This window comes from Cygnus atratus, chromosome 5, assembly GCF_013377495.2.
Source record: "Cygnus atratus isolate AKBS03 ecotype Queensland, Australia chromosome 5, CAtr_DNAZoo_HiC_assembly, whole genome shotgun sequence".
NCBI classification, from domain to species: Eukaryota; Metazoa; Chordata; class Aves; order Anseriformes; family Anatidae; genus Cygnus; species Cygnus atratus.
Genome location: NC_066366.1, coordinates 58,327,364 through 58,348,073, shown reverse-complemented (window position 1 = coordinate 58,348,073; position 20,710 = coordinate 58,327,364). Strand labels below are relative to the sequence as shown.

The 20,710-nt window shown below is 37.7% G+C and overlaps 1 protein-coding gene and 1 non-coding gene across 2 annotated transcripts in view; one reads left to right on the top strand and one right to left on the bottom strand.

Annotated features, from left to right (window-relative positions):
- SYNE2 (spectrin repeat containing nuclear envelope protein 2) overlaps positions 1-20,710 on the top strand; it is a 183,651-nt gene that overhangs the window by 40,724 nt on the left and 122,217 nt on the right. The window contains exons 20-37 of the mRNA XM_035551299.1: positions 43-216; positions 1,154-1,288; positions 1,444-1,599; positions 2,781-2,992; positions 3,249-3,324; positions 4,459-4,577; positions 5,177-5,300; positions 6,167-6,324; positions 6,783-6,930; positions 8,360-8,958; positions 9,815-9,994; positions 10,534-10,684; positions 12,779-12,937; positions 13,631-13,792; positions 16,287-16,388; positions 17,724-17,924; positions 18,762-18,927; positions 19,541-19,653. Coding sequence (XP_035407192.1) covers positions 43-216; positions 1,154-1,288; positions 1,444-1,599; positions 2,781-2,992; positions 3,249-3,324; positions 4,459-4,577; positions 5,177-5,300; positions 6,167-6,324; positions 6,783-6,930; positions 8,360-8,958; positions 9,815-9,994; positions 10,534-10,684; positions 12,779-12,937; positions 13,631-13,792; positions 16,287-16,388; positions 17,724-17,924; positions 18,762-18,927; positions 19,541-19,653 — 3,135 coding nt within the window. The remainder of the gene's footprint in view (positions 1-42; positions 217-1,153; positions 1,289-1,443; positions 1,600-2,780; positions 2,993-3,248; positions 3,325-4,458; positions 4,578-5,176; positions 5,301-6,166; positions 6,325-6,782; positions 6,931-8,359; positions 8,959-9,814; positions 9,995-10,533; positions 10,685-12,778; positions 12,938-13,630; positions 13,793-16,286; positions 16,389-17,723; positions 17,925-18,761; positions 18,928-19,540; positions 19,654-20,710) is intronic.
- TRNAL-CAG (transfer RNA leucine (anticodon CAG)) lies at positions 20,565-20,647 on the bottom strand. Its single transcript has one exon. It is a non-coding gene; the product is annotated as a tRNA-Leu (tRNA).

Sequence of the window (20,710 nt, the reverse complement as noted above, 5' to 3'; positions counted from 1 at the left end):
AATGAAACTTGTGCGTATTCTGAAAAATCTCTTTCTTCCAAGGCTGTCATGGGTGACATGAACAACATCCTGCCCAAATCTGAGAAGAGTCCCTCAGAAAAGGAAGCTTTGCTCAATTTTGAAGAATCACAGATAGATCTTGAGGCCTCCATTTCAAAGGCTGTGCAACTTGTCAGTCAAAAATTAAGTCCTGAAGAGCATATTTCAAGATACGAGGTAGGTTCCTTTTCTGAACAAGCTGAATGGAGTATTTCTTTTTGTGTTATTTGGCATCTGAAAAGCTAAGGTACCACAATGAGAAAAGAGAGATTTTTTTGGTAGCTATTAATGTTTTATTCTCAACTTTTTGGTTTAGTATTTTAACCTATGCTGACTTGGCAGACTATTTGAATGAGGAAATATAAAGCTGTTTACCAGTATAGTCAGTGCCCTGTCTTAACTTAAATTATTGCATCATCCACAGATTCCTGTTCCGAGCTACAGCCATTTTTTTGCCTGATTAATAAATAAAATTCCCATCTTGAATCATATGTCTGAATTCTTGGTCAAGTCATGGAAGTGTGACTATAAATGCTGAATCTCCATTTTTTTTTCTCCAGAGAGTAAATTGTAAAGAAAGTGTCTGATCTCAGAATTCAGATCTCTTAAAGAGGTCCTTATTGAGGCAGGAAAAATTGAAGTGCCCAAAATCTGTACTGCCTTACATTGCACAGTGAGTCCTGGGCAGCTGTAGGCCGGGGCAGTGCAGAGCTTCTGGGACTGCTCATGGGGTCCTGTTGCAGCTGTGCAGACCTTTCACTTGCCTCTGGGCAGATGTGGGACATGGCCACGTATGTTCCCTGGAAATGAATCAGAGTTCAGGAACCTTAATCGTTCTTGTTTGCTACCAAATTTGCCCTTAAAGAAGTTATTACAGAAACAGCATCTGCTTTTCTCCAAAAAGCATACACTGATGTTGTCATCTGCAACTTTTTGGCATATATATTAGAGTGGAGAATGCCCTTGTATTCATCCATGCAAGGGTGATCGTAGCCCACACATGCCATTCATATGTGCTTTATACATGTTTTTTATATGTTATGTCAAGTCATTTTATTAGATACATAAGCTACGTTTGGTTCTTTTTATTTTTCTTTATGGTGCTTTTTTGCAGGAAGCTTTTAATGCGCTGGACAATAAAGTTCTTGACAAATTTTTGAAAGCAGCTGAACAACTGAAAAATATTTCATCTGATCATGAAAAGCTGGTAGTAGAAGAAAAGAGTAAAGATGTTCGTAAAAGATGGGAGGTGAGATAATACAGGAAGGAGAATCCACTGTCTGTTCTCATTAGGCCTGGCATCTTGGAAAAACAATTTTCTGCCACAGTATGTTCTGAGGCTTTTGTTTGCTTTATAATACTGTCTGCCCATCTTATAGTGATAATGTGTTCTGAATTTTGCAGGCAGTTCATCATGAAATTATGTCCTGTGTCCAGCTCATGTTAGAAAGGGAAAAAAAGAAGTTTAACGCAACCTTAAAAAAAATCAATAAGCAACTAGGTAAAGAGAAGAAACTCCTAAGTATGGATAAAACTAAAGGGCTTATCAAGGAACATGAGGTACCTGACCCATTCCTTTTCTGCTCACCTACCTCTCTTTCTGAATGCATTGTCTGTCCTTCCTGCTCCTGCTTCCTTAATATACAGTGTTGCAGCCTGTGTTTGTGGAAGTTTGTGCTTGGTGTTATGTAAACACAGAACAAAGAGGCCACCCAAATTATTTCATTGCCTTTCTGACTGCAGATATTAGCTTCTTTGTTAGAGTTATCTCCTTGTTGCATGCGTGGTATCTTTTTCATTTCTTTTTTAGTACAGCCTTGGAGCATAAAATAGATTTATCTCTGCAAAGTGTAAAAATAAGAAATGTTTCTGTGTTCTTGATTTGTTACAGTTATTTTGTTACAGTTGTATAGCTGGTTTAGGTGCCTTCAAGTGAGAGTAACTTCTCACAGTGCAGTAGTCCCACTTTACCTCTGTGTTTGTGCCACATACAAATTATCCAATTAGACATAAGACTTTCATTCTTTACTTACTGGGGTGAGCCATAGCGAATCTTACATATTCCGTAAGCAATGTTTTTTCTACTTCATTGCTATTAGTATTTTCCTCCACCCTCTTTGATACGCATTGATGCAGCCAGTTTACCACTTATAAGGGTAAGAAAATGCTCTTGTTGAAATTCTGGTCTTTGCTGAATTAAGTGTAGTTTTTGTATTTGCTTCTCATGGGTACGTTCTGAACAAATATTACATATGCAAGAGAAAAGAGAAGTAAGCAACCTTAGGTGCATTCCTTCTGCTCATATGTTTGATACATTTTTTAATATATTAATTTCACACTCAAAAGTAGAATTACTGATGGGGAATACTTTAAATACATTTTCCAGTTCTATTTTTTCTGTAGTCAATAGAACATGTATTTTCAATATAAGTGTGCAGAGGACTTGGGATCAAAAGTAGATAGAATTGTAGTAATAAAAGGAGTTTCAAAATCAAGCAGGAGTCAGTATAGTCTTGGGAATGCAGCTGGGGAACACATTCCCAGAAATCTCAGTTTCTTTCCTGGCTTTATTTGAAAAAGATTCAAGGAAAGTAAATGTTTCTCTCTTGGTTTGACAGCTTACACTTTAAGTGCATTCATCCAAGAAGACAATAGAAAAAGAAAAAAAAATATGTAAATAATTAGAATTGCATATCCTTATGCCTTAACATAAGTTTATTCTATTGTTTTTCTTTATTTAGGCCTTTTTTTCACATGAAGGCAGCCTGAGAGAACTTAGCAAGTCATTAGAAGACCTTAAAATATTGGGAAGACTAGCAAAAGAAACTGTCCCAGACATACAGGCAGACTGTGCAGACTGTGAACAAAAGCTAGAAAAGCTTCAACAAATTGTGTCAGATACTCACACAGCCTTACTGTCTCGTGCTGGAAAAAGAGAGCTGTCTAAGAAACGGTGAGTGCATGATGTGTTGTAGACTCATAGAAATCAGATGTATCGGTAGGTGTTGTGACATGTAAAGGTACTAACAAGTACATTACTACGGGCAACTGTACTTTCTAAACATTTAATATTAAGTTTCATAAACTAGCATGTTTGATAACTTTCCTGCACAGCTGTGCTATTAGTTTTTAATCATTAGCTTAAGTTTCTTTTCTTCCCTTTGTATTTCATATTTTGTTCTTAAGCCAAAATTTCTTTTAAACTATAGGGACTCTATTGTTGCTTCTGAGAATGGAGAAGAGCCCAGTTCTTCTCAACAAACTGATAGACTTTCAGTACAGGAGGTAAGAAGTCAATACTGTTAAGAAACACCGCTCTGTCTAGAGAGATCATTGGTAAAAGGAAAAACTGATTATTTCCGTTTCTACTCTTACTGTGGCAGGACTTCAGGCCTCTGGTCACAGAGCAAAAACCCATTCTATTTGGGAACTTAGACTAAGTAAATATTAAAAGTAACACGCAGGGAACAGCCCTAGGCATCCTGAAAAGATGTGAATTTCCAACCTTGCACTATATTTTGCTAAAGAATGCTTTTCATCTGGAAAGAGCCATATGTGAAGCTTTGTTCAAGTGCGTAGCATGGGCCATGTAGTGGCCCAGTAATTTGAACAAGTTTTAAATGACACAGAGAGGAAAAATAATGAAGAGTTGGAGGCATTTACTTTAGAAAAATATGGGGAAAAACAGAATACATGTAATTTCTTAGATCAAATTTCAGAGAGGGAAAATATTACTCTTTATCATTTGGATGCCACAGAAGATGTCTCATTTGGGATAAACATTCATGGAAGTATGGCTGCAGATAGTTCATCAGACAGCATCCAGACTGGTAGTTTATTGGAAGGGACCCTTTGCATTTACGTTATGTTAGAAGATACAGAGGAAGTGTCTGTTATCAAGGGAGATTTCTTGCTAGGCTACTGATATTGGTCCCTGATTCAACAATAAATCTGTTCCCTCACGGATTATCGAAGTATGAAGTGTGTAACGTAACATCAGCTGGTCTCAAACTGAGGAGAGTCTATCCTGGAATCAAGGACAAGGGACATGTGAAGCTACCTGGTGTAAGCAGCCTGACAAAGCTGTAAAAGGCAGTGCCTTGTGGTTGCCCAAGGATATCCATGGAGCTGCAGCAAAAATTCACACACGTAGCTTGTGATTGCCAAAGTTATGATGGGGTGGTTGTGAGTGCAGAGACCCAACATTAGTGTGGAAGGAATGAACAGCAGCAAGTCTTCCAAAATCTGCTCTTTTGGTTCATCATTGAGTTAAAACACATCTTGTATTCATGAATGGTTATCTCTCATCTTTGGCACACATGAAGTGATTACTTCTTTCAGAAGCTCACAGTTGCCTGTTGGTCTGTATTGACATAGCATGATGCAAATGTCATTGTTACCTTTTTAATATTTATTTAGACATCAATACCTGCTGCAGAAACAGTTTTGGAGACAGATGTGGAACATCACAATGGAGAAACCTGTGAAAAGATGTTTGAGGAAGACGGTGGTTTGCCCTCACCAGATTTATTAGAGAGGTAATTTTTCAAAGATAAAATGTATGTGTATTTAGAGATGATACAGTGCTAGACATTCATAAATTAGTTGAATGTGTCAAACATAAGGCACACTTTAATTGTGCAAAAATCTGTTCTTGTTCTACTACAGTTTACTTAATATTGCTTTGCGATTAATAAGGAAACACTGTAGTAGGTAAAAATTTCAAACATCAGGGCGTTGTAGGAAGAAAAAAATCTATAAAAAAAGAATTTTCTGCTCTTTTATTGGGACAGAAAAATCTGGATCATCAAAAATCTGCCTTACTGATAACTGCAAATAGTGTAAAATAAAAGATGTGGCAAGTTTTTAAAGAACTGACATCTTTACATTCATAAAACTGAATTTGGAGAATGCCAGTAGGCATTCCCACATGAAAATTAGCCAGGTGAGCAACTTCTCAGCGCTTATATATATTGCTCATTTATGCCCATTCAGTTGGGACTTAAGTAATGATAAGCGTTTTCAATAGAATCTGCTAATTTTATATGGCAGTCTTGGCTAGCAAGTCCCAACCTCTGCCATGTTCCTTTAAATTAGAAGTAATACTCTATCTGAAAGTGATTGCATCTTTCTTTAGCTATAACACAAAAAGAAGTAACCTGGAGGAACTTTTACAAATAAGCAGAGAGAAAGTAGCATCTGTCTTTGCTGATGAAATTAAAGATACTTCATGTCTTCAGAATAAACTGCATGAACTACAAGTAAGTCTTCATCTTTTAAAAACATATTTGGTGCCTAAGTTGTTATTTTTTCATGTGGAGCCATCACCGTCTATGTCTTATGAGTGTTGCCAAGGGGTAAGGAGCATCCTTACAAACAGATTTATTACAAGTAGAGGGAAATGAAAGGTTCAGCATTTAGCAGAACTGAATTGCAACTTAGCAGTGGAGTTTTGCCAGTATTGCTGAAAGAAGAAATTGGTGGCTATCAGTTCATGATCTGCAGGCTGAAATGGATCTAATGGAAAAAATAACTGTGGAAAACAGCTCTGTTGTCAGTGGGAATGGTTAAGTGATGGAGCAAACCCGGGGCTGGAGAAGTCTTCAAAGTTGAACCATCAAATGCCAATGGTTCATGTGCAGAATGAAACTCTTCCAGGACTTACAATTTAATTAGGTTTGTGAGAAACTTAAGGGGGTGTTAAAAGGCACATAATTGATGTTGGAACTTTTATTTTAAAATTTCCAAGTCTTCCATAGAATGGAGCACAAAGGTTATCTAGCACATTAGATCTTGGTTTAGTTCTAAGTTTGTTTTTTGTTCTTTTGAACACAGCTAAAATGAGATATTTTACATTCATTCTTGGGTAAAAATGGCCGAACCATATTTATTGAACCTTTATAAAATGTAGCCCAGGCATATATCTGACATAAAAAATTTCATTATAAAAAGCTGATGGAGATTTACACACAGCTGAATTGGGTCTTTAAAAAAAAGAAACTCTTAACTAAAGCTGACATTTTCAACTTTTTCTGCAGAAACTCTTGTGATTGTCATTTTATGAACTGGCCAGTCTGTTGTAAAATGCAGAATCGTATTAATTCAATTAACTATTCATATCTTTTAGGTGATAGAGAATGATATCACTTCTGGTTGGACACAATTGGGAAACATCTCATCTGCCTTAGAAAACCTTGTGGATGAAGTGGAGAGGGCTGCTATCTCTGAGACAAGAAGCAAGCTAGAAGGAGAATGGAAAGAACTTCAGGATATTATAAATACCAGGTATAAAACAGTATTTCATGATATTGGCAAAGGAATAGTTCATTGTAAGTAAAGGATACTTGTGGAGGAAATAGTGTAATTTAGTGAAAGTATCTGTGTATTTTAAATTCCCTTTTTTTTTTAATTGCATAAAATTATTCTTTTTCTTAATTATACATGGTTCATATATACCTTGCGGATAGTGTGGATCTCTCCAAGAAGCTCAGAGCCAGATCTTTGTAACATTGTTGTGCAGTATTCCCAAGCTTATTTTTATTTCCTTCAACCTTCTGGTTAAATGCACCGGGATTCACACTGCTTTTATTACTAATCAATAGAAAAACTCCTTTGACCCCAGAGGAGGAGGATTAGATCAATTAGGCAGTCAATTACAATATCTCTGTGGCTTTCTGTGCTGTAAAATGTCAAGTGTCTTTTCTTGCTGGCTTTCCTAGTTTGTGTTTCTTTGTTTCTTGTAGAACGAACTCTTTAAGAACTGCTTTGGAAATCGTTTTGCCAATAGAAAATGAATCCATTCTTCTATGCGAATTAGATCAGCGGCTGAACAAAAAGGACATCCAGCAGTTTAATCTGATGAATAGTGATCTTGCTTACAGGGAGCTAAAGGTAAGGGAAAAGGCAGAGAGGCAGAGGCAACACCCTAACCAGAATAGTTCTTAATATCTGTAGGAACTAGTGAACTTCATGGGATTTCTCTCTTAGGACTTAGGACAATTCACAAGACTTCCCAAAACTTCTGACATCTAACAGCATTTTAATCCATTCACTTCAAATGCCATTGCACCTGTAGAGTCAAGTGTGCGCCCTTGATAGTCTCCACTGTAAAAAGCATAGCTGTGAATATTTCATCTTAGTTTAGGACTTTTCTTCGTTACAGATTTATGCTGTTCCCACCTGGCTTTATGTCACTTTGTGGAGTGATATAAATAATGCAGTGTTAATTACTGAGCAAAACTAAGCTGCCTTGCGTCACATCTGTTAAGGGATCTGAGCATGCCCCAGGATGGCTTTGGAAGGTCTGCATGTATGCAATAATTTATTCTGCTGTTATCAGTATCTTGTGCCTAGACTCTGGTCTGTCTATTAGGCAGAGTGGATGTTGTTTTTTTCCTGATACTGTGTCCCCACTGAACATGTGGACTGCTACACAGCACTGAAAGTTTGTGTTTGTCTGCCCTTGGCTCTCAAGCTGAATAGGGTTTAGGTCTTTTAAGCTCTTGGGCAGAGTGCATGTGCACTCTTTGTCTGAAATGACTCTTTTTGTCTGGAAGCGTCCTGCATTTTTTCCTAGCACTGCACTTCTAAGTTTCACAACACTGATGTGCTGCTGTTTGCCTGAGGGCTGCGTAATCCTTTAACCAGATAGTGTGCAGGCTTCACTGAGAGATTTTTACATGTGTGTAAGTCTCCTCCAAGAATATCACAAAAAAGAACTTAAGAGGTGGCAGAAGTAGCAGTCCACTGTGGGGGCTTGCTGGTTTCAATCCCAGGACTCTCATAATCTTTTTCTCCTATTTTTGAGGTTGCTGGCAAGAGAATTGTGTTTTTTTATAGTGCAGATCATATTCCTTGTCTGTGAAATACCATTTTATTTGATTTTTCTTTTTTATCCCCCCTTCTCCACCGATATCCAGACTAGGAAAAATGTTTTTCTTTCTCAACCACCCTATTTAGCATATTTACTGTATTTCCATGACGAAGTCATTCTGCCTTAATCTGATTGCCTTGTAGTGGCTTATGTCTGTTCGTAATATGATATTATCTCTTAGCAAATGGCTAATTGAATGTATAGGCGTAATGATTCAGATTTAGTAAACTCAATTGCATTTAATGTTGTTTTCATAGCAGTCCTAAATTGCAATGAAAATTCCAAACACCCAAATCTTAAAAACGATCTCCTCCACTCTTTTAACAATATATACATATATTCTATTTGTCTCAGTATAATTTGTTTTTCAGTCATAGGTTCAGCTTGAATATAGGATAAAGATTTTCTTTCACTTGCTAACACTGTTGGTGGTTCTCTCAATTTCAGGAGCTACAGAGGTCCATATTAAATCAGATTGAAGTGTGCAAACAATTGGAGCATCTAGACAGTTCAGCAAGAGATGAATTTAATCCAATAGATCTGCAAGCTGCAAGTAAAATTATGTTTTATTATCAAAACCAGCTTGAAGAAATGAGCCATAAAATGCAGATCCGAGAGACGGTCCTTAAAGATCTGGAAGCTTTTATGGCCTCATTGAGGAAGATTCAGAGTTCCATAAGACATCTCACAGATTCCTCGGGCCAACCTGAAATACAGGGAAAAGCATTGAGAGAGGCTGCACAAGAAGTTTCTCATATGGCAAAAGAAGCTAAATATTTGGATGAACGCTTGAAAGCAGTTGATATTTGCCTGGAAGATGCTGAATGTGGGGGAGAGACCTGGTGTGAAAAACTAGTTCTGAATTTATCTGAAGAGCTAACTGTGACTTGTGGTCACTCAAGTGATCAGATGCTTACAGAGGAAAATGATTTATACAAGATATTTTCCACAAGAAATTGTGAACTCCTTAAAAACATTCAGGATCTACGTGATAGAATTAACAAAATAGGCTTGAAGGATCCAACGATTCCAGCTATACAACAAAGGTGAATTCTTTTTCAAAACTCTTGTAATTTCATAATTTCAGTGAACTCAGAGGGCTTATGGCCCCTTTGTGGTAGAGCACTGAAACCTGAATGTGTCTTAAAGCATCTTTGTAGCAGTGAAGAAAATTGTGAGTTTGTCTTTTATTCTCTGCCTTATAACCTAAATAAGGAAGCCTTCTCTGATTTTTTTTCTTTTAAAATACTATGTAGGTGCTCGTTTGAAGCAGCACTGATGAAATAGAAGGAAGTTGATTGTTATGACCTTAGTTTTCAGTAAGATAATTCTCAAACAGGGAGACAGATCTTCTCGGTGAGCAGTGACACGTGATCTAAACCCCTGAGCTGTAGAAGCTTTGTGTTATTTTACCATACCCTGAGAAAGTCACTAACATAATTTGTATCACTCTGATACTGTTTCAGAGGAGCTCTTTGCAGCCATGCAAAGGATGAATAAACTGTGTGTGGGGAAAATGGGAAGGGAGAGGAGTTTTTAAGCTGTGATTTATTTATTTATTTATTTGTGTGGTCAAATCCCACACACCATGGCATAACTTCCTTTCTTAGACTTTATTTTAAGATAGCCAGAATGTGCTTAACATTTTAATAAAAACTAATACACTATATTCATACAAATCCAATTGGCCTTTAGGATTTTGGATTACTTTCTCAAACAGCTCAGAGGTCAGTGTAACTCATCTAAAGGACTGTGTCAAATTACATTTTTTATGGTGTCATTTAATATAGTAAGTATGTGCAGCTCAGGATGAATTTCTGGAGAACTTAGTAATTACATTGGTGAAAAAATATCAAAGACTTGCTTTAATATAAGTCTATATTTCATTTTTTTCTAATAAAGGGTAAAATCATTAACGGAATTGGAAAAGGAATTAGATTGTGCTGCTGTTGAAATGAAATCTATGCAAGAAATCACTAATAAGCTCCTGCAGATGAAAGAGGAAAAAGCAGAGGAAGCAAATGAGCAGTGCAGAGTTACCGAGAGGTTATGGGAGGATACAAAACTCTTGCTTGCTGAATGGTAAGAAGAAAAGCTATGTTTTAAAATAGTATCGTACAAGTAAGAAGTTTGCTTGTAAAATGAAACATCAAAAAAGCCTTAGACCATACTTTGAAGTAAGTGAAATTCTGGTACAGTACGAAATGCTACTATTATGATGCTATAAATGATCATAATGCCAAGAATTGCACCTAGAATTTTGCAGCCAAAGCTCATTAATTGTATTTATTTTTAAGAAATCACAATCCTAGCATTTAGCAGGTATGCAGTGTAATGTTGAACATAACTGGTATCCAGAAGAATGGTTAAATATGAATCAGAGGCATAGAATGGTGACTGGCATTTCTGTTTCCAAAAAACTGTCCATTTACCACAGCAGGTGTCACACAGTGTTACAGAGTTTGTGCCAGTGTAATTTATCCCTCCCATTTAATTTCTTCTGAACATAATAGTCAAACTCCCCACATGTCTGAATATAGGAGAAGGAAGTGGACAGGAAGCTTAGGCTGCTCCTTTATGCATAGCCAATAAATAGTATATCTCTTTTTTTTTTTTAATAGCCAGGAGCAGTGTGCAAGGGCTCTGGAGCTCCTGAAGCAGTATCAAAGCTGCAAAAGTAGTCTGACCAGCATCATCCAGAAACTGGAGATTGTCCTTTCACAGCAAAATTCTTACATGGGGAAGGAGAATTTGAACAGACTGATAACAAAGGTGAGTAAAAGAAACTTAATGAAAAGTTTAAAAAAAACAACAAACAAAAAAGTGTTCAGGTGCAGGGCTGACCTTGTATGCCTGAGCTTCAGGATAAATGTGAAGTCCTTGCTTTCACTTTGGCTTCCAAACTATGTTTAGGGTCCATACTCTGGTTTTAAGTTCATGTCTAAGTTAGTGAATCAAGGACTTGTTAAGGGGGTTTTGATCTAAAATAGAAAAACTGTTTTGATCTAATACCAAAATAAGATGAAATCCTGTCCTACCGAAAACACACGTTGAACTCAGCAAGACTTATTTCAGACATACCCAGTAGAATAGTTCTTTATTTTCTACCAAGTTAGAAACATTCTTCCTTCTTCTACTTCTAGTAGGTAGTTTGCAAATATACAAAAGCAGGAAATTCATTCACTCCTAAAGGGATAGTTTAAAACATTGTACCACTTCAAGCAAAAATAGTATATAATGCAACTCTAATGCTTCCCGGGCTGGAACGTGTGTATGTTGCTGCATGTCATTGCCACCTTGCTTAGAGCCAGCAGGATTGCCAGCATGCTGCTGCACTGGAATGTGGGCTTCTGGAGGCCAAAACAGTTTTGAGTGGGCTGACAATACAGTACTTCCTTGAGCTGGCTCTGTTTGCAATATGAATCTCTGATGTTACTGTGACTGCTGACCAAACTGTGCTGCGGTTAGAAGCCATAGTAACATATTTCCCTCCTCTCCTCTGCTAAAATCCTACCTAAAAGACAGACCTTCTGTATAAGAGGTTTGGCCTCGCTAAACAACATCTACTCCATGCTGTCTTTGATAGCAGTTAAACATTTACAGTAGCTTATACATTAGGTGATGAGACTGAACGAGCAAGTACTGCTGAACACTCCCCTGTTTTCAAAAGTTACTTCTTGGTCAGACAAAAAGTTGACTGCTAGCTACATTCTTCTTAGCCATATGAATACAACCACTGGACATAGGTGTCCGCAGCTAATGGATTAGGGAACAGCAGCATTTCCGTTGTGGCCATTCTACTGCACAGTTCTCACCTTCCCTGGCTGGGTTGTGTGACAAGTTGTTCAGATGCCATTTTTAGGCTATCTGATGAGGCATCAACCATACTATTCAGGAACATTTGTTCTCAACTGGTGCATGGATGGTTAAATTTAAGGAGCATAAATGTAATACTCAGGCAATGGGATGGGTGTCCATGTGCATCATTTGCCCTCCACCCCACCCTGAGTTTTGCAACTACTACTCTCAGAATTGCAGTCTGCAAGAGCAGCTGCATAGCACAGACTTGTCCTGGAGTACCGATGATTTGTTATTTATAATTATATATAATAGTAACAGAAGATTGTCTGCCTTGTTCTGGTTTGTAACTGCCATCCCTCCCCTTATCTCAGCAGTTGACAGTGTCTGTATGAGAAGACGCTTGTCGGCTCTGGGAAATAGGAGCTTTTAGTATCAAACTGCTTAACGCTAGAGGTCAGCGTTTCATTTCCAGTACACTTCCATGTTTGTAAACACTGACGTTGCAAACAAGCACAAAGAAGCAGTCTAGTGCTTAACGAGAAAATAGAAAAAAAGGACATTTCTGTTTCTGTTAGTAGCATATTTGACAATGGCTATGTTTAAGTAGGATCTAAGCACTTTTCTTTAAGTAGTTCAAAACCTCAAAAGTTCCAGGTTATATTTTTTTAGAGTTTATTACTTTGTGCATTGTTTGTTTTTGTAACTGAGGTACTGTGTATGGGGATATACAGTCCCCTTGGATCTTGTGATTATTATTTTTAAATCAAACTGTGGTTTTGAATCTTGTAGTCAGAAGTATATTGTCCGTAGTTCCCACTCAGCTGTTTTTCAGCCAGTAACAGAACAATACAGATTTCTAACAGGGAATTGTTCCTATCAGCATGACAGGGATATAATGGCAGAGGATACATTCCTAGTCTCATCATATTACATTAAAATGATTATTTTGTGTAATGCTGTTATTTCTCTAAACTAAAAAGAATAGCACATCACTTTACAATGTTTTATTGAAGAAACCGTTTTAAGTAAACATGCTTGTAAATATCCACTTGGTCTTTTTCACAGATTGAAGAGGCAAAAGAGGAATTTCATGATCACTCTGAAGATGTAGACAAAATAAATCAGATCTGCAAAAACCTTCAATTCCAGCTCAATAAAATGAGAAGCTTTGAGGAGCCTCCGTTTGAGAATGAGGCTAACATTATTGTGGACAGATGGCTGGATGTACGTAAAAAAGCAAGTTATCAGGGTGGTCATATCTGTTATGCGTTATAGTAATTGATTCTGACTCATGTGTAATATTTGGAATAAATTAAGTGCAATATGGTAGATTCTTAAGAGAGAAATCCAAGTGTTTACTAGAGCAAAGCTTACAAGTGGCTATTGGTGTAATGCTTTTGATGTGTCAGGTAGTTTATATCATTGGTGCTCTTAACAGTAAGTAATTCTGGGTGATGCAGAAAGGCAATATTTTGCTTTCTGCATGAATCTGTAAGCTTCCATAATAACTTCAGTGTATTTAGACTTTGGAGACAATCAAGAGAATTACAATGCTGATGCTGTTGGTGAGAAATGTTTGCCATAGTTGATATAAGTGGTGCATCAGTACTGAGATTAGATGGTATTTACTGAAAGTAGATAAACATTAATGATCAAGGCTCCTTCCTAAACCTGCCTTAAAACTGGCAAGCTGCCGTTGTGATTGGTGTGTTTAGCGACACGTGTAGCAGGGATTTAAATATCTTCTCCATGACCAGTTTGCTGTGAAGACACATGAGATTTTTTCCCTTGCTGCACTTGTTGTTTATGCGGGTGGTTTCATCTCGCTCAGATTGTATTACGCTGCTTTTGTTTTTAGAATATAACTTAACATTTTTGAAATCTGTGTGCATTTTCTGTATATAAATCTCTTGGTAGATCAATGAAAAGACTGAAAACTACTGTGATAATTTGGGAAGAGCTCAGGCTCTGTGGGACAAACTTCTTAATTTATCTGGCACAATCGACGCTTGGGCAAATGCAGAACTTAAGAACATCGAAGACCATTGTCTGACTGAAGAGGACCTTACACAGTTAAAGGTAATTTGAATGGAAATTCTTTAGCCTAAGCTCATGTTATAGTGGTATGGACTTCTGACTATAAGCATGCACATCACAAAGAAATATCAGCACTGCAAAAGCAGAGGAAGTCATAGCATTTGCAATTGTATCTGCCTGGACAGTTTCACTGAAGATATTGCATAATGTGCAGGGGATACAGGTCTTGGAAACTAAAAAATAGAGATGTGTATATGTGTGTACAGGCTCTGTGGATATACAAAATTATTTTAAATTAATGCAGCACTACAAATGCTGCTTTATGCTACAAATGCACCCTCACCCCTTTGTGCTGTACAAACATAAGGCAAAGAGAAGGCCTGGAAAGCTTGTAGTCTAAATATAGTGGTGCACATATTTCCTTGTACGTAGAGAAGAAAGAAAAGAGAGTGTATATAGGTTAATGATTAGTTTTCTAGCTAGAAATTATCTGTCAGTGAAGATTGTGGAGCCTCAGAAATGGCTGGGCAATGCACAGTTCAAGAAGAGTTTGCAGATGTGGCTTATTTGCTTCTGGGATCCTTGTAGTGGTATGCTTCCCAGTGTAACTTAGTGTGATCCTAATAGTAGCGGCTGGCTGCTACGGGTCACCAGGGGCTGCATACAGGCAGACATCAGCGAAGCCTGGGCAAGACCTGCCCATGCCTCTTCCACACAGGTTACAGCATTAACTGTACAAGCAGGGGTGCAGTAGGGTGTAGAAATACATGCACTAGCTCTGTGCCATTGAAGAACTTCGTATACAGGGGTGAATATTTTAACTTCTGACTCTAAGGCCATAATCAAACAGCTGCACTGCTCTGTTGTAGTTACAGCCATTCTCTACTAAACAGAAATAATTTCCAGCTTAAGTGGGGTTGAAACATAAATAAATACCCTATCCACTAGCTTGAAATTATGCAGGCAGCTTTTTCTCAGTGTTTACATGCTACAAATGCCCTGTTTTTCCTTACGCTTATTTGCAGCACTACTGCTACTCCTATTTGTTCATTTGTTTTAATTTGCAGAGCAATAGAAAGGCAAGGTGTTCTTTTTATATAGATCTTCCCAGTGAAACAGCAGCATACGAGCTGTGTAGAGGTGGATATTTTATCACATTGTTACTTTCTTTACCACTGTATTGTTAGAGCTGACCTGGGGTAGTTCAGGTCCCTGAGGGCTACACTAAAAATGCACTAGCTGGTGACTGTATCTTAAAAGTCATTTTGTTACCTAGAAACTGCTGAGGCCCATAGCGATGTGACCATGCCCCTGACATCCCTTCCTAGCGGTGCTCTGGAAAGGCTGTGCTGGAGGTGGCTGTGCTGAGGTGTTGTGGCTTGGGGTTTTGACTGGGACAGAGTTATTCTGCTGTTCTTATGCAAGGGAATAATTCACAAAAGAGAGGGAGGGAAAGGGTAAAGGAGAGAAACTGTTTCCCATGAGCTGCTGTAAAAGTGGAATGGGAGAGAAAACTGAATTCAGTGTATTTGTATTTTCATAAAGTGATTAAAGTTTCCAGTGGGAGTCAGGGTTAGGTTCATTAATCTGAAACATTAATGTGGGTCCTGAAACATAACATTAATGTTAATTACAACCCCAACTGTTGCAATATGTATCACATTACATAGGGTTGAAACCCAGGGTCCTTTGTGACCACTCAGCAGAGCACAGGTGCATGTGCTTACAAGAAATGTATCACAAAAAACTGAGTAATGAATTATTTGACTGTATATTTAGAGATAGTTTCAGTATAAATAACATGAGAGAAGTCCTGCTTTCCTCTGTTGCCAGTCTGGAAATGGGAGCTCTTTTAAGGGCTGCAGTGGGTGAATGGGTGTTGAGGATTCCTTGTGTAGAGATTGCAAAGAAATATTTTGTCCTGAGGGAATTTGGAAACTTGACTTGGGAATCTGAGACAATGTGACTGTTTTTGACGTATCCTGTTTCATAAGTTGAAGCTGGTATTTTACTGTCATGTTATCAGCTTGTTCCAAAATCCATTCTGATGAGTAGAGGTCTTCATATACAAAGGGATTTACTTTAAAAAAGCATGTAGAGGAAGTGTTGTGTTTTGTCACATCACTACCAAAGTGTATCATCAGGATGCCAATTCGTGACTTGTGTATGATATCTGAGAATGTTTTAACATATGTTACACCTTTTTAAGAAGTAATAAATAAATACAGAACAAAGATTATTTTCCTCCAACTTTGCATGGATTAATGTAGAAGTAAAATAGTTAAGATTGTTAAATTTGTGCTAGATTTGCATTGACTACTGCTTTTGCCTGAGAAACTTGGAATGTTTCTGACTCTAGGACAAAAATGTCTGTCTAAATTGCTAGAATGACAATGAGGAAATGGACTGGTTGTAGGAGCTGTATATGACAAAATGAAGAATTAGAAAAGGAGTAATATATTTTTTCCAACAGAAGCATGGAAATTTAATTTGAGAGAAAGCAATATAGCTACAGATGTGTTTTTTTCACCATTAGGCATGCTTACGAGTCCAAGAGCAGAAACTCCAGAAATTTGACAACACAGTGGCCGAGATAGAAGAACTTCTGAATAGTAATGAACCTCCACTGGAGCTACAGGTGGGAAGAAGCTTTTACAGCCAAGATGCTGGTACTCATGACTAAAAGCCCTGCTTCTAGCATCATCTTTGCCACAATAATTTCTTTGTTTGACTTAAATCTACCTAAAGATAATTGCAGATATTTTGTTGGCTGTTAGCACTGGCACTTCATTTGATGTCTTTCTCAAGCTGTTTGAACCAAGCTTGTCATTTTAAACACAAAGGCTTCCCTCTGTCATGTGCCTTATAAGGGCTCAGACCTGACCCAACTGTTTTGCAGTCCTGCTTGAAGATGCCAATATCTGTCTGGCCTTTCATTATTGACAAAGAGCAAGGCACAAAGGGACTTTGTCATCCCTTTGGGGATCCCAGCAACTTAGTGTGCTGCTGGTCTATTTTAAACTGTACCTTTACCTGGACGTGGCTTAAAGTAGCTTGGTAGTATGTAGCTATTTACACAGAGTGGTGTTTAATATGGTGTTTTCCTTTGGGATATCACAAGGAAATCTTTATCTTTTTGTGTTAACTTCACAAACCAAAGTCTTTCTCCACTGTTTGAGACCACGAGCCTACCTTGCTTGATCCTATCCCAGTTCTGCAAGCTTCTGCTCATGGTGTCTGTCAGATGCACCTTGAGCTTGACCTGGTTTGGCTATTTATGTGTTTATCCTCAACAACCATTGAATTCAGAGGAGTTTGATTGATTAAAGTGATCAAAATAGCTTAGAAACAGACTCAGCAACCCCATGCTGTGCATGCTATGCTTCTGGGGAGCACCAGACACCCCCAGCCACGTAGGGTGGTTTTTCAGCATGTGGCCACAATCCCATTGAGTTGCTGTCTCATGCAAATCTGCAGAAGACTTAAGGATAAGGTTAAGGCTATGTTGCTCCTTAGTGACTAGTCTTGAGCCAAAGTTCCCGCCTCTCTGCTCTCCTTCCTTGGTTTTGGGGTCAGTGTGGGGAACTTGCCCCAGTGGGATCTCTGCAGGAAGGCGTGTTGTAGAGAGGAGCTTGAACTCTCTTCCCCCTGGTGGCTGAAGGGCATGAAAGGTTTTTATCCAGCTGAGAGTAGACACTATAGTAGACTGACAAATAAATTTGTTAGTGAAGCAGCATCAGTAAATGCATCACTAATGAAAATGAACAGATCATTCTTCCTCAGAAAAAAAGGGCTTAAATATTATTACCTTTCAGTTTGTGGAGTGGGAAGGAAAAAAACTGGGATAAACTGTGATTGAAGTGTCTGGACTTCAGATCATTTCATTGCTTTTTATGTCTGTCATGCAGTTCTACAGCATGATAGGAAATCAATCCAATATAATTTCTGACATTTGTTTATTTCCAATTTTAAGGTTATCAGGTCATCTGTTGTGCAAAAGATGGAGTTAATAAAAGACCTTTTGTCAATGAAGCGGCATACCAGTGAACTTGCTGTGAATACAGCAGAGCTAAAAGGTGACCTCGATCTGGCCAAGACACAGATTGGAATGACTGAATCACTTTTAAAAGCATTATCTCCTTCTGACACCTTAGAGATCTTTACTAAATTAGAGGTAGTGTACCATAAATTAAGCATCTTTTATAATTTTGTTAATTATTTCTACCCTGGGCATGTCTTCATAAGTGTCTGTACATTTGTAAGCTTCTAGAATAACTGAAGTAAAGAGCTTCACTTGAATATTTCGTAAAGCTGCCAGAAGAAAAGCGTGTTTTCAATGGATGTTATCATATGTAGTTAATTAATCTTTGCGGCTACTGAAAGTGGTTAGTGGTATGCACAACAACAGTATACCACCCAAGATGATGGGGTACTGGGTTGTGTGTCTGCCAGGACTGGGTAATATACAGATGTCTTTGTGCCACCTGAGTCTGCCTGCAAGGAGAGCTCCCAGTAGGCAATTTAAGCCAACTTTCCGTCCTCTACACCAGGGGAGAGGTGAAGAAAGAGCTGCTTTGTGCTTGGAGGTTCACAGCTGTCAAAATTTAAATGTCCTATTGAGCAGCGAATGTATCAGACTGCTAATATTTGGGAAAGTGAAATCACAGGTACTGGAAGAAAGAAGTACTTTTTAATTAATTCTCCCAGCTTCACTGGAACATATGGTATTATTGTGCCCTTCGCATATCTATCCTGTGTGATGTCAAAATACATATGAATGGGTGATTACATATGCATAGAGTTGTATGCACACTGATTAAGGAGAGTTGAGTGCTTATTTCTACCTATTGATTGCTTTCTTAATGTCAATATTCTTGTAAGAAATCATTTTGACATATAGGCAGGACAAAACTCTGATTGGTACTAAAGCAGCCCTGTATAGTAAACTTCTACTTGCACTTCAGATTTTTCCTTTTAACAGATGTCTTTTTTTTTTTTTTTTTAATTTTAGGAGATACATCAGAAAATTCTACAACAAAAACACCATGTGACATTACTCCAAGAAGAGACAGATTGTCCTGATGTGGATGAATTAAATAAGCAGCTTAAATGTGTCACTGATTTGTTTAATAAGAAGAAAGATGTGTTTCAAGACCATTTCATTGGTGTTTTGAATCGTAAGCAAACACATTTCACATTTATATAGCTTTCTAGGTTTGTGGGTACCGTCTTAATCAGTTTTGTCATGAAATTGGTTGATTTTTGATTTAGTATCACAAACAAATTTATTGCTAAAAAACAAGATAAAGATTTGGATAAAAATGGCTTTTTTTTTTCCAACAAATCACTTGATCTAAATCCAAAGTATTTTGTTTCTTATTTTTACATTTTAAAAACAGATAAAAGAAGTATAAAACATCATTCAGGAATTAATAGAAAAACAGTTTAAAAAATACAAAAAATCAAACTTCTTCATTTTTTCCAATTATTTTTATATAATTTTAGATATGAGAATGAATAGCATTATTAATTCCTTTTTGTTTTATGCAGCCACAGTATTGTGGCAGTTTAGAAGCAGGCCCAAAGGTAATCTCGTCTTCAGATAGGTTTTTGAATAGTGTTTGTGTGTGTGTATAAATGAGAAAAATTGGTAATACGCTATTTCAGGCCTTATTTACTGAAATAAATAAATAAATGTAATTACAAATTGTCTGAAATGTTCATGTTAAATAGGGATTTTCTTTTACAGAATACAATTAATGAAGAAAATTGGAATGTATCTTTTTCCAGGTCAGTGCAAGAATTTTAATGACTGGTTCAGCAGCACTCAGCTGTCTTTGAAGGACTGCTTTGAACCCTCAGAAACAAAACAGGTGCTGGAAGAAAGACAGCAGAGGCTAAAGGTAAACTATTAAAATGTTCTGATCTCTAAAGCTGGTTCTTCTTGAAATTTTACTTTTTTATACAGAAGACTGTTCTTGGGAGTGAATTCATGTACTGTAGTTTGTAACTCGAGGCTGAAAGAGCGTTTCATGTAACATAAAGCGTTAGGACAATAAGTGGAATGAAAATAAAACTGAGTTAAAATTAAATACCAGTGTTCAAGTTCAGAGCATATTTGGGCAAGTAAGAGATGGGGCGGTAGTTAGTAAAAGTAAATGGACCCTGACCACATACTTCAGTGTGCAAATATGCAGAAAGTCAAATGTGTAGAGATTAAAATACAATTCTGACCCCCCACTGGATTCAAATGTGAAAAATTTGCATTCACTTAGTTGTAGCCAGATTTTCACTCTTAACTCAAACAGAATCAACAGACAAGAGATAGAAGGGCCACAGCATCTGCAAGAAGTAATCACAGTTTAGCAGAAGACAGTGATGTCAGTCCTAGATTGGAACACTGCTTTTGCCTATTTCTCTGTGGTTTTGTGCTGTAGAGAAAAAAAAATCAAATTGTCTTCATTACTTTCTCCTTATTTTGCAAACAACAACTTTTCATTTGCAGGTGGAATAATCAGCAAACTATAAATTAACATACATTCATATCCAGAAACTGGAATTGCTGTAGAAAAGTTGGTGGAGATAATGGGTCAAAATCTCTTAAATATCATAGAGTCATAGAATGGTTTGGGTCAGAAGGGACCGTTAAAGATCACCTAGTCCAACACCCCTGCAGGGACATCTTTCACTAGATCGGGTTGCCCAAAGCCCCATCCGACCTGGCCTTGAACGCCTCCAGGGATGGGGCATTCACAGCTTCTCTGGGCAGCCTCTTCCAGTGCCTCACAACCCTCTGAGTGACAAAATAGCTACTTGTCAGAAGTGGGATTTGAACCCACGCCTCCAGGGGAGACTGCGACCTGAACGCAGCGCCTTAGACCGCTCGGCCATTCTGACAGTGCTGTTCTGTTGCACAGCAGCAAATTTCACAAATGCATGTGAAATGCATTCACAAATTCA